The following is an 18,443-nucleotide window of genomic DNA, read 5'->3' as shown; positions in this document are numbered from 1 at the left end:
TCCTGGACTCCATCCAGAAGCAAACATGTGGCTTTTAGCAAGCATGTGCAGTCTTTCATCCAATAGAGGAAACACTTCCTTTTCTTTTTTTTTTTGGTGCTGTCTGAAACAATTTTTACTTATTTTTATTTAATTCATTTTTGAAAATACTAAAAATGGCTTTTAAAGTCCCATTATTACCTCCAAAAATACCTGCTGGGGATTTCTGGCCTAACTGCCTAATTTCTTTTTCACTGAATGGCTGTGCTGTTCTCAGAAGTAATGAATCCAGAGGCCTGGCACTAAGACAGTAATGCTAAATTGTGACACCAGGGGGCGGACTAGTTAGGTAAAAGGCTTTCATTAACCTGTGCCAGTGCAAAAGGGTCTATTTACTCTTTGAAGTCAGTGAAAAATTAAGTTGAAGACTCTCTTTCTTCTTATTTTTAAAAAAATACAATATTTTTTAAAAGCACATCTCATTAACATTGTTTTTTCAATGTCTGCATGGAAAAAAATCTATAAACTTACTAGTGACCGAAGCGGCAGTGCAAAGCAGCCAGGTTCAGAGCAGCATATCTCAAGCTCCGGCCATAGCCCTCTTCCCCATTACTCTTACTTTCAGCTCCAGTGAGAATCAGGCGGTCAAAATAATGAAGGAGGCTGTGTGTTGAGCTGAAAACATCCTGGACGCGGAGGTTGTTCAAGTAGCTAAGGTAATGCTGAAACAAGAAATAATCCACATTTTTAAAAAATATTTATTTTTTAGTTGTAGTTGGACACAACACCTTTATTTCACTTGTTTATTTTTGTATGTGATGCTGAGGATCAAACCCAGGGTCTCGCACATGCGAGGCGAGCGCTCTACTGCTGAGCCACATCCCCAGCCCCTCCACATTTTTTAAAAAGTTGCTCTTCCTCTGCTGGAATACTATTATGGAGAGCACCATGGGCTGGACACCTGTTATTTCCCCTACCCTTGAGAAAAGTCAAGATTTATCTTATCTTTTCTCAATAGGAGCTAGCACAGTTGCTCCAGAGGGAGTCCACGAATAAAAATTGGAAGTGCCATTACTGTTTGTGTCAATTTTATCCTAAACATACATCCATTAGGCCTCTGATTGCATTAGGATCCATGAATGACACACAAGGGCAGGCCTCACCTAGTTCAGGTATTGAGGAACACTGTGAGCTCAAATCTAAATATCTTAAAATCTAAATTCATTGCAAAGTACAAAACTGATTTTTCTAAATGCCCAAATTAAAACACAGTGAGTTACTGAAATTAAAATTCATTACTTTCTTTTATTTTGAATCACTGAATCAAACTTCTTGCTAATTTACAACAAAGAAAAATGGGCATATTTCCACATATAAATAAACTCTGATGTCAAACCCAGATACTAAGTCAAACTTAGTGAAGAAAAATTTTCAGAGTTAAAAATCCCAAGGAATTAAATTATTAAAATTTAAGGAAAAAACAGCTAGATATGATGTTGCTCGCCTGTAATCCCTGTAACTTGCGGGGCTGAGGCAAGAGGATCACAAGTTTGAGGCAGTCTGGGCATGCAACAAGACTCTGTCTCAGAATAATATAAACAGGGCTGGGATGTAGCTCAGTGGTAGAGCACTCCTGGGTTCAATCCCTAGTATGGGGTGAAATAAGGGGGTGATAAAAATGTTCATAAATGGACGCAGCAGTGCACACCTATAATCCCAGCAATTCAGGAGGCTGAAGCAGGAGGACCACAAATTCAAGGAAAGCCTCAGCAACTTACAAGGCCCTGTCTCAAAATACAAAATAATAAAGGCTAGGGATGTAGCTCAGTGGTTAAGAACCCCTATGTTCAAGTCCCTAGTAAAAAACAAACAGTAACAACAACAATTAAAAAAAAAAAAAAAAAAAAAATGCTGAGGAAAAGAGTTTTTCAGCCCCCAAACCTTTTTTCTTTTTTTTTCTTTTTGGTGGTGCTGGGGATGGAACCCAGGGCCTTGTGCATGCAAGGCAAGCACTCTACCAACTGAGCTATATCCCCAGCCCATGTTTTTTTTCTTTTTTTTTTTTGGTCAGTCTATTCTATCATCATCTGTCCAAAGCTCACATCATCAGAGAGATGACAAATGAAAGAACATCAAAAGCTAAGCAATGCCCTACAGCTAGGTGAGGGTGGGAGGAGCTTTGCAACTTGTGCTGTTTCTTGTCAATATTCTTTGAAGAACTTAGGCCAATGTTAACATTGATCCTCATTTGTGTGGCTATTTAATATACCAAACAGCCTTGACCTTCTTCCATCTCAGCAACAAATTCCAGAAAAGACTCACCGCTTCAGCAAAATCAGGATTAAATTTCAACAAGTTGTTCAATTCTTTCTGCAAGGAAGCTGGAGTGAGGGCTTTAGTCTCATCATTCTTTAACAAAGAAGCCTGAAATTTAAAATGTCAACTCAGTAAAAAGATATGGTTAATTAACACATGAAAATACATACTAACTAGCATCACTTGATGATTTTCTTTTCCACAGAGAGCCCTTAAGGTCCAGTCCTGGTCTCCTCAGTCCTTGCCTTCTGCCCTCACTCCAGGGCCTGACTGGAACACATTCTCCTCCTCACCATCCACATGGCTGCTTCCTCTCCTCAAAACACCAAGTGTCCTGAACACCATTCCCCACCTGCACACCCTTCCCAGGTCTAGCCAACTATGCCCACATCTAGCTCACCCTCCAGGTCCCAATTTAGATTTCAGCTACTTGTTTCTATCACTTTCTAGACTAGGCGAGATCTTACAAGCCTTCTGTACTTTTCCTTCCTGTAGCACCTAATAGAGTACATTAAAATGGCCAGTCTGACCCTTCCCAGAAAGTAAAAGCTCCTTCCAGGCATGCAAAGTGTTTACTTATCCTTCTAACTCCAGTGCTTACTTGCAAAGTGCCCTGTGATATCCAGGTCCCCATCCCACCCTAGTTGTTTCTTATGGGTAATATCAATAACAATTATACAAATCATGTTGCAATAGTTTGGATGTTAAATGTCCACGTGTTAAAGCCTTGGTCCCCAGGTTGGCAATGCTGCAGGAAAACCTTTAAAAGACAAGGCCTATGAATGACTTAGGTCATTCAGAGCATTCCTTTGAAAAGGACAGTAGAATATTGGTCTCTCAGTCTGTTTCCTCAGTCTCTGTTTTCTGGTGAGAGACGTGATCACCAGCATATATTCCTACCAGGATGTGCACCCCTCACTAGAATCCCAAACCAATGGGGCCACCTGATCATGGACTTGAAACTCCCAAACTGTGCCCAAAATAAACCTCTCTTTACCTCCTAAGCAGACTATGTCAGTTATTTCATTACAGTGATGCAAAGCTAATGCATGTGTAGAAAACTAGTTTCAAACTAAATGCTTAATGAGTTTAAAGACAATTTATTCCAATTTTGTCTAGTTTTTGCATAAGTAGTAGCAATTTCTCATTCCACTTTTAATTCATTATATCATTTATAGAAAATTCCAAAACTATGGAAAAGGTACAGAAGAAAAATCTATAATCCAACCACACAAAAATAATATTAATACTCTAATGTATTTTATCCTATTTTTTCCTGTATGAGATTATGAATGTGTGTGCTCATAAGTGGATACGCATGCATAACACATTTTTAACAAGATTAGAATATGACATAATTTTACTTCCTGTTCATAAAATATTAACATTTTAAACTGTCTCAAATAGTCTGAAAATGGTTTCTAAAGAAAAGGTATTCCCTTTCACTCACATTTTATTTTTTTAATATTTATTTTTTAGTTCTCAGCAGACACAACATCTTTGTTTGTATGTGGTGCTGAGGATCGAACCCAGGCTGCACGCATGCCAGGCGTGCGTGCTACCGCCTGAGCCACATCCCCAGCCCTTTCACTCACATTTATTGCAAATGCTTTTACATTTTGTTGCTTGCCTTCTAATTTTGTTAGAACATGTTATGACACAAAGACATTAATTTTTATGCTGAAAAAGCAAATGATCTTCTACTTGTTTTCTTCCCCAGCTTTTATGTTTAGAAAGTCTTTCCCCACCCAGATCAGTTAAAAGTTAATATGTAGTTCCTACTGTTCTAATTAGAGCTTTAAGCGTTCACATTTAACTCTTTAATCCATCTGTAATGTAATGAGATGTGAGGGGGAGAGGAGGATCCAACTGACAAGCATTTTTTTCCTTAGAGTTAACCACTGTGTAGGTGAGCTTTTCTAACCTGTCTGAAATTAACCTGCAGAAGTGAGTACATAAATTTTATCTAGATCTAAATGTTATATCTTCCTGCAGAAAAAAAACTTTTGGGGAGTATGGGGGTATTGGGTATTGAACCCAGGAGTGCTTTGCCACAGGGCCACATCCCTAACCCTTTTCATTCTTTGAGACAAGGGTCTCAAACTTGCCATCCCTCTGACCCAGCCTCCCAAATCACTAGAATTACAGGCATGTACCACTGCATCTAACCACAAAGAAATTAACAAAATCCGAAAAAGCTAGAAAAATAAGACGAAAAATAAAAATTCTATACTGAAAATAACAGAAGAAAAATGTTCAGCTTACATTACCAAGAAAATGAAAACATGTGGCTCAAAAGCAGCAAAAAGAAATGCTTGTATCTGGGCTGGGGTTGTGGCTCAGTGGTAGAGTGCTCGTCCACCATGCATGAGGCACTGGGTTTGATTCTTAGCACCACATAAAAAAGAAATAAAAATACGGTGTCCACCTACAACTAAAAAAAAAAAGTCAAAATAACAATAATAATAATAATAACAACAATAATAATAATAAAAAGGTATATTAAAAAAGAAATACTTATATTAAAGTATACTGGTGTTTGCAACTTGTAATACATCAAAAATAAGAAAGCTGGGTGTGGCTGCACAGGCCTGAAACCCCAGCAATTTGGGAAGCTGAGGCAGGAGGGTCACAAGTTTGAGGCCAGCATGGGCAATTTAGTGAACTATGTCTCAAAATAAAAAATATAAAATAAAAAGGCCTAGGGATGTAGCTCAGCTGTAAAGTGTCCCTAGATTCAATCCCTAGTACTGCAAAAAAATAAAGATGAAATCAGATAGAGGATGGGTAAATATTTATAACTGGCTAAAAGATAGGTAAGTATTTGGTAAACACAAGAAAATATTAACTGTGGGATACAGGTGATGGGCTTACGGGTATTTATAATTTTTTTTGACATTTTTAATATATGAAAAATGTCCATAAAAAACAAACGTTGGGAGAAGGGAAGCACATCTTCTAACTCGTGTGTTTCTGGGCACATACCATTACTAAAGGAACCTGCATTATAATGTTAATACAAAAATAAAATCACAAAAAATAAGGGATACATAGCTACAACTACACTGTTGGTGGAAAAGGTAGAACCAAGAGTCAAGGATAATGCAGATTCACTACTAAACCTCTCAACATCACAGGCATATGCTATAATACAGAATGTCACAAAAATCTTTAAAACTTCATGATAATTTGCAGAATTAACATACCTGCTGAGAAAGAAAAAATTCCGCTTGTTTTTGAGACAGCGGTCCACTGCAAGATACCTCTTCTTCTCTGGAAAACAACAAAAATAGTAATAAATTAAACAAGAGTAAAAATGACAACATTTACAAAATCATAAAGATTTTTGCATAAAGAGTCCAAAAACTTTAAAATAATTCCATCTTCTCAGACATGTAATCGCAAAATGATCCAGCAATTCCACTTCCAGCTATACACCCAAAAGAACTGAAAGGAGGGACTCACGCAAGCAGATATTTGCACACCCATGCTCATACTGGCATTATTCACTACAGTCAAAACATGGAGGCAACCCAAGTGTCCTACAACAGATAAACAAAATATAACATGTACACACAATGAAATGTTATTCAACCTTAAAAAGGGAATTCTGGCATGTGCCTCAACATGGATTAATGAAATAAATCAATCAAAAAAGACCAATCCAGCTGAAAGCAGTGATGTACACCTGTAATCCCAGCAGCTTGGGAGGCTAAGGCAGGAGGATCACAGTTCAAAGCCAGCCTCAGCAAAAGCGAGGTGCTTAGCAACTCAGTGAGACCCTGTCTCTAAATAAAATACAAAATAGGGCTGGGGGATGTGGCTCAGTGGTCAACTGCCCCTTTATTTTTTCCCCCCAGTACCAAAAAAAAAAAAGACCAATACTGTATGATTTCACTTACATGAGGTACATAGGATCATCAAAATAGTAAAAAGCAGAATAGTAGTTGCCAGGGACTTGGGGGGAAGGTGGAATGAAGGGTTATTATTTAATAGGTATAGGTTTTACAAGATAAAAAGAGTTACAGAAGCTGGAAGTATAGCACGCATGAGGCCCAGGGTTCAACCCCAACACCAAAAATCCAAATTATGGAGATGGATGTACTTAATGTCAGTCAGTACACTTTTTACCACTTAAGATGGTCAAGATGATGGGGCTCAGGTGATGGCTCAGCAGTGAAGCGTTTGCCTAGCACGTGCAGGGCCCTGGGTTCGATCCTCAACACCACATAAAAAAACAAAATTAAAAAAAGGTATTGTATCCAACTACAAATAAAAAATAAATATTAAAAAAAAAAAAAAAGAAAGATGGTTAAGATGGCAAATTTTATGTCAGGTGTATTTTACAATAAAAATTTATTGGGGAAAAAAAAAGTGATGTTGAATGACCTGCCAAAGCTCATACAAGATAATCATATAGAAATACAGATCTAAATTCTACACAGCTTCCTTTCTAAAATGCAAATCTACCATATCACCTGTGATGTAAAGCCATTCAGGAATTTCCCACCACCTTGCAAACTGAAGCTTAGCCAGGGAAGAGTGGTGCATTAGGTCCTGCCTCTCCCTCTTACCTACATTCTGGCCCTTACAGGCACCTCAATGCAACAAGACACTGCCACTGCTTCCTCAGCCTCAGTGCTCTTCTCCCAACCACTGTTGTACTTCATACACCATCCATCATTCAGGACTAACTCAAAGGTCATATCCTCCAGGAATTCTTTCTACCATCCCTCACTTGAGCTCCTACCTCTCCTAGTGATGGCCATCACGCCACCTATGCATCACCACCATGGCTGTTCCTCACCTGTGCTGCAGGCAAACACCCAGCACACTCAGTGCCTCCACACACATCAGGCACTCAATGTTTGGGAAATGAATGAATAAAGTTTGTAACTCCTTGCTAGAGAGACAAGATGGTTCTACAATAAAAAGAAGGAAAGAGGCCTTTTCTTGGAAATCACCATTTATTAGCAGTTTAGATTACACAGAACAGATAAACAAGAAGTATACTATTATAAATCTTGACTCCAGGACTGGGGATGTAGTTCAGTGGTAGAGCACCTTCCTACCACGCACAAGAATCTGGTTTCAATCCTCAGCCATGAAAAAACAAACAAAACAAAAAACATCTAGACTTTTTAAAAAAATTCATATTTGCACAAATAAAATTTCATATTGAGAGCAAAGTATGAAAAATATCCCTTTGCCACATGACTCTGAAGAGGATTATATAAGGAAAAAAAAAAAAAAAAACAGGCAGGGTGTGTTGCCACACATCTGTAATCACAGCAATTTGGGAGGCTGAGGCAGGAGGATCCCAAGTTCAAAGTCAGCCTCAGCAACTTAGTGAGGCCCTAAACAATTTATTGAGACCCTGTCTCAAAACAAAAAATAAAAAGGACTGAAGATGTAGCGCAGTGGTATAGCACCCTTGGCTTCATTCTCCAGCACCCAAACAAAAACAAAAACAAAACCTCCAATGCTCAGGCTGTACTATCCTCCACTGCATCCATATCAGTTTGTCCCTGTGTCGGGACACCTAGCTCCCAATCTTAAGAGGTCCTCTCTACAGCTCCCCTACCCCAGTCACTCTATATCCCTGTCTCCCATTTCATTTTTTCACTGCGTTGACACTCTCTGAAACTACATATTTATACTCTATTATCTGTTCAATCCCACATAACTACATAAGGAGAGGGACTTTCTTTGCAGACACACAGCATCTAGCACAGTGCCCCACAGTGCCTTCACAAGAAGCATCCAATAAATACTTGTTGAATAAATTAATGAGTTTGGGAGACTGACATTAAGCCACTGATGAAATACTAGAGAATTCCTACATTTGTGAGGCTCTTGTAAAAGCCCACAGAAGAGGTGGCTGGACTAGCCTGCAGCCTACCAACCTTCATGACAAGCTCATGTGGTGCAACCCCACAGGTCTCTTCTAGTGCAGTATGCAAGAACTGCAGCATAGTAACAGCAACCCACAAAACACACACACTAACTCTCAGGCTATTTCTTTCATAAATGGATTTTCAAGACACTTGGTAAACATTTATTGACTGAATATTTATCTCCTCACTGCTGAACTAACAGTTGTATTCTCATTTTCAAACAGGAATAATTTCATTGTGAAATGGGAAATCAGCAAGCTATGCAATATTACTTAATGTGCATATTTTTTACCTTTTTAACTTGAATACAAATTTCTAAAGCAAGAAAAATTATTTCCCTGAAGAGTGTTAAAAATATTCTAATAATTATAAGAACAAGAGGGAGAGAAGGAAGGAAGGAAGGAAGGAAAGACTTTCTCAAAATGCAATAAAACATTAGAAAAGATTACAAAAGGGCTAGAGCACTTGCCTGGTATACATGAGGCATTGGGTTCAATTCCCAGCACACACACACAAAAAAATCACAGAAAGAAAAAACTGAAATCTTCCTTCTCATACAGTTAAAAAAAAATACTCTAGGGGCTGGGGTTGTGGCTTAGCAGTAGAGCACTGGTCTAGCGCAGCAAGGCCCTGGATTCGATCCTCAGCACCATATATAAATAAATTAAATAAAGGTATTGTGTCCAACTACAACTAAAAAATAAATATTAAAAAAAGAGGCTTTAAAAAATTCTCTAGCAAAATAATGTTTTGGACAAAGAATAGTACTTGTATTTATGTTCAAATAATACTTCTTTAATTTTCATGATGAAATTCAGTTTCCTAAAGGTGTACTATTTTCTGAAAACATACCTTTATAGTAATTATTATGTTCATAAATGAATTCTTTTTTTTAATATTTATTTCTTAGTGGTAGTTGGACACAATATCTTTATTTTATTTTTATGTAATGCTGAGGTTCAAACTCAGGGCCTCGAATGTGCTAGGCAAGCAATCTACTGCTAAACCACAATCCCAGCCCCATAAATTCTTTTTTTATATTATTATTATTTAATTATAGGTGGACACAATGTCTTTATTTTACTTTATGTGGTGCTGAGGATTGAACCCAGTGCCTCACGCATGCTACCGAGCACTCTACCTCTGAGCCACAATCCCAGCCCCGCCATAAATTCTTAAATCGGGAAAAACAACAAAAAGATGTAGTTAAACCTAATTGAATTAGCACAGGGGGCATACATCTGTAATCCCAACAACTCAGGAGACTGAGGTAAGGAGGAGCCAAAGTTTAAGGCCAGCCCGGACAATTTATCCAGAGCCTGTCATAGAATAAAAATAAAAAGGGCAGCTCAGTGGTAAAAGCACTCCTGGTGTTAATACCCGGTGCATCAACCAACAAAAACTAATTAAATCAGACCAATTTAAGAAAAAGCCAAAATAAAACATGAAAAGTCTAAATTAACATTTCCAAAGAAGTGATGCTTCCCTACTCTAAGCAAACAAAGTACCAGAACAAGGATTACACTATAGCATAGAGGCACTGCTTAGGGGAATTGACTGAAAGAGAAGTTGGAATAATAATAATTAACATTTATTGAACACTATTTACTAACCATAGTTTTAAATACTTAATATAAACTAATTTAATTATTCTAACACTCTTCTGAGGTGGTATGAGCCCCATTTCGTACATGAGGAACTTGAAGCACAGAGAAGGTGAGTAATCTGCCCAGGGTCTCAGAGGGAGTAAGCAGAGAAGCCAGCACCCATACTCAATGGTGTGGTTCCTCAGCCAGACTCAGCCCTAAGCTGCACTCTTTCCACTAGGTAAGAAGCACTTGCAAGCATATGGGGAGAAAAGAGTTTTCAGAAGCACTAACTAGTACTACTTTCTTCTTGGTCCCAGCATACGCTGAACAAATCACATGACAGTACACAGGCCTCTCAGAGACGGAAGGGAAGCATTCTTGTCAATACACAATGTCATCCCTCACCATTCAGGGGGCTAGCCAGCCTACTTAGGGCAGGAGGGGCTCACTGCCCTCAGAGCTCTGCCCTCACTGTATTATACCATTTGTTTACTCTGAGTCTTCCTCACCAGACTGTAGGCTCCTTGAGAGCATGGAATATCTCTGTGTGCGCACCAATACATAAATGCTTTCACCTTCAAGTGCAAGTAGTTCATGTGGAAGGTGGTCCCAGGTACCAGTGCCTGGGGAGAGGGCAAGTATGACAGCAAAAGGAAAGAAGTCAATAAAAAAATGTGTTCCTGGGTCAATTACCAGCGTGGGTAATGGACTATATATTTTGACTCTCTGCTGCCTCCATCCACCACATATTCGCAGACACTATGATAAGCACTGTAAAGACACTATGCTAAGCACAGGGGAAAATATGGTGAAACAAGACAGAGAAAGTTTTTAGCTCTAAAGGTGTGAGAAGGCAGGAGAAAGAGTTAAACAAGTAAGAAAATTTTTAAAAGGCTATCTGGTGGGGCTGGAGATGTGGCTCAAGCGGTAGCGCGCTCGCCTGGCATGCGTGCAGCCCAGGTTCGATCCTCAGCACTACATACAAAGATGTTGTGTCCGCCGAGAACTAAAAAATAAATATTAAAAATTTCTCTCTAAAAAATAAATAAATAAATAAAAGGCTACCTGGTGATGAGAACGATGAAAGAAGTAAAGCTGAAAGTGTTTGGGATGGGGGAGACTCATACCTGGTCAGGGAAGGCCTGTCTGAGGACATAGGAGCTGAATTCTGGATGGTAAAATGAAAAAATTAGGTGAAAAATCAAGAAAGAACATTCCAAGAAACCTGTGACACACTGGTCTGGAGTACTGAAAAAAAACAAAAGAAAGCCAGTGAGACTGCTGAGAGCCGAGGGGAGAGCAAGAGCAAGAGGTTGGAGAAGAGTGCAAGGCTAAATCAGGCAGGCCTGGAGCCATAGCAAACTGGGATTTCTGTCTCTGAATTCCAAGAACAACCAATGAAGGGTTTGGGACAGAAGAGTGCAATGACCTGATTCACACTCTTACAGGTTTCCCAGGAACTGGGTGAAGATGGACTGTAGAGAAACAAGAGACCAGTGAGGACGCTGGTGAAGACGTGCAGTAGAGATCTGGTGCTTGACTCTCAGGGCATTAGTGGTGATGAGAGACACAAACATGATCAGAGCATGCTGGGAAGGAAGGATTGAATGGACCTGCAGAGGGACTGAATTTCAGGGTGAAGGATAGGGAGGAACAAAGGATATCGCTAGTTTCAAGTCTGAACAACTAGGTGAGCAGTGATACCACCTGCCCAATGCCTAAACCTTAGGAGGCATTCAATAAAATTTCACTAAATTAATGATTGTTAATTCACTTTGATATAATGAATGCTACCAGTCACAGCCTCCCAGAAAAGAAACAACACATTGAAACTGGATAATTTCAGTTACCTTACGGACACATCAAGTTCTTCTTTTTCCATTTTTCTTTCTCCTTCCTCTCTACTTGTCAGTTCCATCTCAGTATCCTCCACTGTCTTTTTCTCACCATTTTGGAAGTACTGTTGAAGGGCAGTGTATAGTTTAAACACTTGACTGAAAGAAAGTTTACTGTAGGCCAAGATCATGTGACGCAGAAATAAACCTAAAAAATAAGACCACAGACAAGATGAAAGCATTAACTGAAATCCAGCTACAGGATACCAATGACTATGTGGCACAATCCTTCCTTCACAAGAACCAAAGAGACACTTGCAGGTGCTGTTTCCTCCTCCTGGAATGTTCTTCCCTCATTCTTACAAAGCTCATCTTTCCTTATTTGGGGCTCAGTCCTCCCATCCCAGTTACTCCATTTTCATCCCTCACAGTCTCTATTTTAGTTTCTTTATGGTTGTTTTAAATATCTGAATCATCTTATTTATTTCTTTACTTTTTACCATCTGGTTTCCCCCACCAAAACATCATCTCCATTAAAGAAAAATCAATGTCTACCTTGTATATCCAGAGCCTGGCACAAAGGAGGAGATCAATAAATACCTGATGTTGAGTAATATAAAAATTACCATGCAAAAAAAACCCAGAGAGATGGAGCATGGATACAAAGCTAACAGAAAAGCTTTAAAAAAAAAAAAAAAATATATATATATATATATATCTCCGCATTTTATATACTGTTAACAATAATATATTTTTACTTACCTCTCTTCGTAAGTTTGGTTGGTGACCCTCACTTACAGTTGCACAATGCAGGCAAGTGATCCAGAGAACTGTAAGAAAGAGCTGGCAAACCCTAAAAACCCCAGAACCAGGCTCGGACTCTGACTATTACAGAAAAAACAGAAGGTACTTTTCCATAATTATTCTTAAATTCAATTCTTCAACAGCAAGGCAATAAATACAAACCATAACATGTCTAATATCCCTACTGTTTGTTCACAGATAAAGCGAAGTAAAGGTGTCACTTAGAAAGTTGCTCACTTCAATGAAAATACTCTCTGCTCTTCTTAGAAGAGTTTCATACCTACTACACTTGTTTTGTGAACCTCTGGTTCAGTTCCAGAAAAAGAATCTGAAAGGTCATCAAAAAACTGTTCCATATCCTTCAATTCGCCTTCAGCCATCAGTTTGATTCTGAATGAGAAAAGTGAGGTGTATATTTTAGGAAGGCCCATGCTCCATATTTCTGAAGTATTTCTTCCCACTTTCCATATTCCTGAGTTATCTATTTTAAAGGTGATTGAGAGATTTGTATAAAACAGTAACATGTAAAACAAACTTCATAATCTGAAACGTCACTCCCATATTTCTGAAAAGTAACACTGCTGCTTTCTTTTTTTCTCTTTATATATATATTTTTAGTACCAGGGATTGAGCCCAGGGGTACTCAATCCTGGGCCATATCCCCAGCCGCCTTTTTAAAAATATTTTTATTTAAAGACAGGGTCTTGTTAAGTTGCTGAGGCTGGCTTTGAACTCTCAATCCTCCTGCCTTAGCCTCCCCCAAGATGTTGGGATTACAGGCATGCACCACCATGCCCAGCATCATTGCTGTTTTCTTGATCATAAAATTTATCCAAGTATCAGCCCATAAAAATAAAATTATCTGCAACAATTAAAAAAAAAATGAGGTAGATCCACACAAAATAAAAACTTCAAGGAAAAAAAAAGGCTGCAAAGAAGTATGTTTAATGTATCCATTTTCTTTTAAATTCATTAAAGGTACTTAGGAAAACAACCCTTAGAATAAAGATAACTTTTTTTTTTTTTTGGTGGTACTAGGAATTGAACACGGGATCTTGCATAGGTTTGGCAAATGCTCTATTTTTGAGCTACAACCCAGCCCATTTTAAGTTTTATTTTTAGGGGGAAAAAATGTTTTATTTGCAAAAGAGTCTAAGTTGCCCAACTGATCTCAAACTTTCCATCCTGCTGCCTTAGACTCCCATATTTTACTTAAAAAATTAATTACCACATGCCCTATTGTAATTTTTATCTACCTTGAAATCTTTTCTGTATATACAGAAGAAAATAAAATTTACCTGATCTGTACTGAATTTGCCAGCTGAGGACAAGAGTCTTCAATTAACTTGTATAGTTTTGACAGTGTAATGTCTGGGCCCTGAGGAAGGGAGAAATAGGAAAATTACAGATAAATGTTAAAGACCTGTAGACTGACAAAGAACTACAAACATAAATTCATTTATCGACCTCTCTGCTTTAACAATCATTTCAAACATGAAATATCGAATCAGATTTTTCTTATCTACCTAAAACATTAAACTAATACTTCAAAATTGCTTATTGTCTTTTAGTCAGTAGAATAGTCTAAAATGAAATTTATTAATTTATTGTATGAGGATGTATAATTCCTTCCTTCAAGCTCTGTAATCACAGCAAAACTGTAACTTCTGAGTCCCAGTTTCCTTCATTAGTTAACAGATGTAATAACAATTATCTTCCTTATTTGCAGCAAAGATCAGGTAAGATAATGTAAAGTGCTTTGTAAACTGGAAAACACTATTCAAATGCAGTTACCATTTTTCACAAACATAATCTCATTTGATTCTTTCCCAGACTTGTAAGGCAGGCAGACAGTATTTGCTAAGACCATTAAAAGTACCATGAAGGGGCTGGGGTTGTGACTCAGAGGTAGAGAGCTTGCCTAGCATGCATGAGGCACTAGGTTTGATCCTCAGTACCACAAACAAATAAAATAAAGGTACTGTGTCCACCTATAACTAAAAAATAAATATTTAAAAAAAAAGTACCATAAGAGCATCAAACTTCTGCTATGAAGATTATAATGGGGGGGCTGGGATTGTGGCTCAGCGGTAGAGCACTCGCCTAGCATGCGAAGGGCCCTGGGTTGGATCCTCAGCACCACATAAAAATAAATGGAATAAAGGTATTTTGTGTCCAATTACAACTAAAAAATAATAATAATAAAAAAGATTATAATTGGGGCTGGGGTTGTGGCTCAGTGGTAGCGTGCTTGCTTAGCATGTGTGAGGCACTGGGTTCGATCCTCAGCACCACATAAATAAATAAAATATTGTCCATCTATAACTAAAAAAAAAAAAGATTATAATCTAGGGGCTGGGGTTGTGGCTTAGAGGTAGAGGGCTTGCCTAGCATGTGTGAGGCACTGAGTTCAATCCTCAGCACCACATAAAATAAAGATACTATGTCCACCAATAACTAAAAAATAAACATTTTTTTAAAAAGTTGTATCTAGTTGTATTTTAAAAGCAAACATTGAGTCTTTCTTGAGCAAAAACACAGTGTATACACCAAGTTTAGATGTGGATAATCCAGCAAATCTACTTCAGGGGAAGTTATATTTGGCACACATTGTTTGAAATGAAGAAAAACTGAAAAGAACCTGTAAGTAAAAAAAAAAAAAAAGACTTAATTCATTATAATAAAAAGTTAAACTATGTTGCTTATTTTACTATAAAATATACTGCAATCATTAAAAAGAATATTCAAATGTGCTGACATGAAAATATCTTCAAGACTTGTTAAGTGAAAGGAGCAAGCTGTGGAATAGAAGTAGAATTTATACCAAAAAAAGCAAAATGAAATTAAAAGCACACACATATATTTATATATACCTATAATCATATGCATCTAGACATCTAGAAAGATCCATTCCAAAGTGTTACTCAGCAGATGAATTAATGTTTATAATGATAATCTTTGGAAAGGAAAAGAATTGGAAGGCATGCAGAATTATCATCTTTCCATTGATTTTTGTATTAAATAAAGTTTTTACAAGACACCTTTGTGCATTACTTGAGTGGTTACAATTTAAAATTTGGAGGCTGGGGATAAAGCTCAGTTGGTAGAGTGTTTGTCTTGCATGCACAAGGCCCTGGGTTCAATTCCCAGCACAACTGAAAAAAAGTCAAACAGTAATAAAGGAGCTGTTACTAGAAGAATTATGTATAAACTTTGATTAAAACTACATAGTAGTTAGCCAAGCAAGGAATCAGAAAAAATTCCGGGGGCGGGGGGGGGGGGGACACAACATACGCTAAGGCAGGAAGACGGGATTTAAGATACCAGGATTATTGCTACTTTTCTGTTCTTACTAATTTTAGTATTTTCACTTTTATTTAAAGAACAGGGAGAAATGCACTTATAGTAATAATAATGTGGATAAGACTACAGCCAACAAGTTATAGAGATGCTCTCCCTTTTATTTAACTATGCTGTCCCTTTTATTTAACTAAGCAAGACACTTAAGCACTATGTCCTAGGTTGCCACCTTTTCCAGTTCCCCTCCCCCACAAATTCAGGTGAAGGGATATTTTGTGTGTCTGTGGTACTGAAGATTAAATTCAGAGATGCTTTATCACTGAGCTAGCCTCAACCCTTCTTTTATTATTATTTTTTGAGACAGGGTCTCACTAAACTGGCCTCAAACTCATGATCCTCCTGCCTTAATAGCTAGGATTACAGACCAGCAACACCATGCCCAGCTGTGATGGATTTTCGAACCCCTTATAAAGTATACTGTGTGGCAAAAATGCAATTCAGTATAATTTTGTTAAGTTTATCACTTAAGATCTCATCATTTAGAGGCCCAGGCGCAGATCTGTTTCTGTCACCACTATTCCTCAACAAACAATTGCTCGTACTTCAAGGTCCATGAGCTTAACATTCCATCTTCTCTAAAAAAGGGCAAATCAAACTGGGTGCAGTGGTGCATATCTGTAATCCCAGCAGCTTTGAAGGCTGAGGCAGGATTGTTAGTTCAAAGTCAGCCGCAGCAACTTAGTAAGGCACTTAGCAACTCAGAGAGACCCTGTCTCTAAATAAAATTAAAAAGGGCTGGGGTTGTGGCTCAGTGATTAAGCACCCCTGGGTTCAATCCTCAGTACCAAAAGCAAAAAAAAAAAGTAAATCAGGCTGGGTGTGGTGGTGCACACCTGTAATCCCAGGACTCAGGAGTCTATGTAAAGAGGATAGCAAGTTTGAGGCCAGCCTCAGCAACAAGGCCTGCAGCAATTTATTTTTTTTTTAATATTTATTTATTTAGTTAGTTAGTTAGTTAGTTTTCGGTGGACACAACATCTTTGTTTGTATGTGGTGCTGAGGATCCAACCCGGGCCGCACGCATGCCAGGCGAGCGCGCTACCACTTGAGCCACATCCCCAGCCCCAGCCTGCAGCAATTTAGTGTGATCCTTTCTCAAAATAAAATTTCAAAAAGGGTTCAGGATATGGATCAGTGGTTAAGCATCTCTTGGTTCAATCCCTGGTACAAAAAAAAAAAAAAGGAGTAGGGAATCACATTTCATTCCTTCCAGGAATAACTTCTCAGGCACTTTACAAGGCTTTGGAGAATGCAAGGGTGAATAAAACAGGGCAAGTATTGTGTTCGGATACAATCTAGTGAGGAAACAGACATCAATCACATAAACACACAAATACATGGAAAAAACTACAATTGAGGGGCTGGGATATAGCTCAGTTGGTAGAGTGCTTGCCTCGCATGCACCACAAAAAAAAAAAAACAAAAACAAAAAAACACACAACTGATATAAAACTGAAAGCGTTAAGGAACTTGCTCAAGTGACAGCTAGTTAAGTTGTGGAGCTCCGTGGCGTGAATCTGGAAAATGAAATAGGGTATGTGAAGTGCTGAACACACAATAAATGTTCAGTCTTTGCTCGTTACTAGTTTTATGTCGTTATTACTACTTATTATGGTCCCCTAAGGTAACTCAGCCTGTATGATTCATCTCCGTCTCTGCAAAGCTCAGGACTGTGTAGCTCCACTTTACAGAAGATCTAAGTTGATACCTCTCCCCGCGTCACTCAAATAATACTGGTGGCCAGACGAGAACCTGCAAAATAATGCACGTAAGGCGCCTAGCCCCTACTAAACGCTCATCAAGTGTTAGCTGGCGGGATTTACTACCTTTATTTTTTCACGTTCCTCTAAGGCAGAAAGAGTACTTGATGAACCCCGTGTCCCCAGAACAAGGGCAGTGTCCTGTACAGAGCAGATGTACACTAAGTTTGCTAAATGAGCAGGAGCTAGTGGGCGCCCCTCACCTGCAGCAGCGGCAGGAGTAGCTGGTTGAGCTTCCGCCGCTCCAGGAGGCTGACCGCGCCCTCGCCCGTGCGGCCCATCTCGTTCAGCAGCACCAGTACCGCGATCTTATATGGCGTCACCCAGTCCTTGATGCCGAACACGTTGGCGTGCACCACTCCATTGGTCATCATTGGATTGAAATAGAGGCTCTCGTGGACGCTGGCCATGGCGGCCCTCCGAGACTAAGTCTCGGAGACCCGCCACGCGCAGCGCCCAGCCGACGCCTCACGGCATACCTCAAGCGGGCCTTCACTTCCGCCCGCCAGCCCGTATTTCAGGAAACTGGCATCCTAGCTCTCAGCGGCATGCGGCCGGCCAATCATAGAGCACAGGGGAAGGCTATCACCAATCAGGATATCCAATGGTACAGTGAGGGTGGGGCAAATATGGTGCATCAGGTGACTGATTCCCTACGGAAACAGTTGCCAAAGGAGAGCAGATTCCGGGTCAACATGGGCAGAAAACAAGAATTGTAAAGAAGAGTTGGGGCTTATTGTCCCAGACTGAAAGGATTGAGAGGCTGCCCATTTGTTCATTCAATTTGAAAGCAGTTCAAGTTCGATTTTGAAATGGATGTGTTTAGAAACAATTGAAATTAGCTGGGCTTGGGGCTGGGGCTGGGGCTATAGCTCAGTGGCTGATCACGTGCCTACCATGTTT

The 18,443-nt window shown here is 39.0% G+C and overlaps 1 protein-coding gene across 2 annotated transcripts in view; it reads right to left on the bottom strand.

Annotated features, from left to right (window-relative positions):
* The window catches only part of Anapc5 (anaphase promoting complex subunit 5), a 39,253-nt gene extending 21,198 nt beyond the window's left edge, over window positions 1-18,055 (bottom strand). For both annotated transcript variants that reach the window (XM_027949219.2, XM_027949220.3), the window contains exons 1-7: window positions 17,744-18,055; window positions 13,719-13,798; window positions 12,701-12,810; window positions 11,632-11,824; window positions 5,502-5,568; window positions 2,302-2,403; window positions 511-701 (exon numbers count right to left, since the gene is read on the bottom strand). In XM_027949219.2, coding sequence (XP_027805020.1) covers window positions 511-701; window positions 2,302-2,403; window positions 5,502-5,568; window positions 11,632-11,824; window positions 12,701-12,810; window positions 13,719-13,798; window positions 17,744-17,950 — 950 coding nt within the window. In that variant the 5' untranslated portion in view covers window positions 17,951-18,055. The remainder of the gene's footprint in view (window positions 1-510; window positions 702-2,301; window positions 2,404-5,501; window positions 5,569-11,631; window positions 11,825-12,700; window positions 12,811-13,718; window positions 13,799-17,743) is intronic.
* Window positions 18,056-18,443: the final 388 nt, after the last annotated feature.

This window comes from Marmota flaviventris, chromosome 1, assembly GCF_047511675.1.
Source record: "Marmota flaviventris isolate mMarFla1 chromosome 1, mMarFla1.hap1, whole genome shotgun sequence".
In the NCBI taxonomy this organism is placed as follows: Eukaryota; Metazoa; Chordata; class Mammalia; order Rodentia; family Sciuridae; genus Marmota; species Marmota flaviventris.
This window is presented reverse-complemented; position numbering and strand designations above follow the sequence as displayed.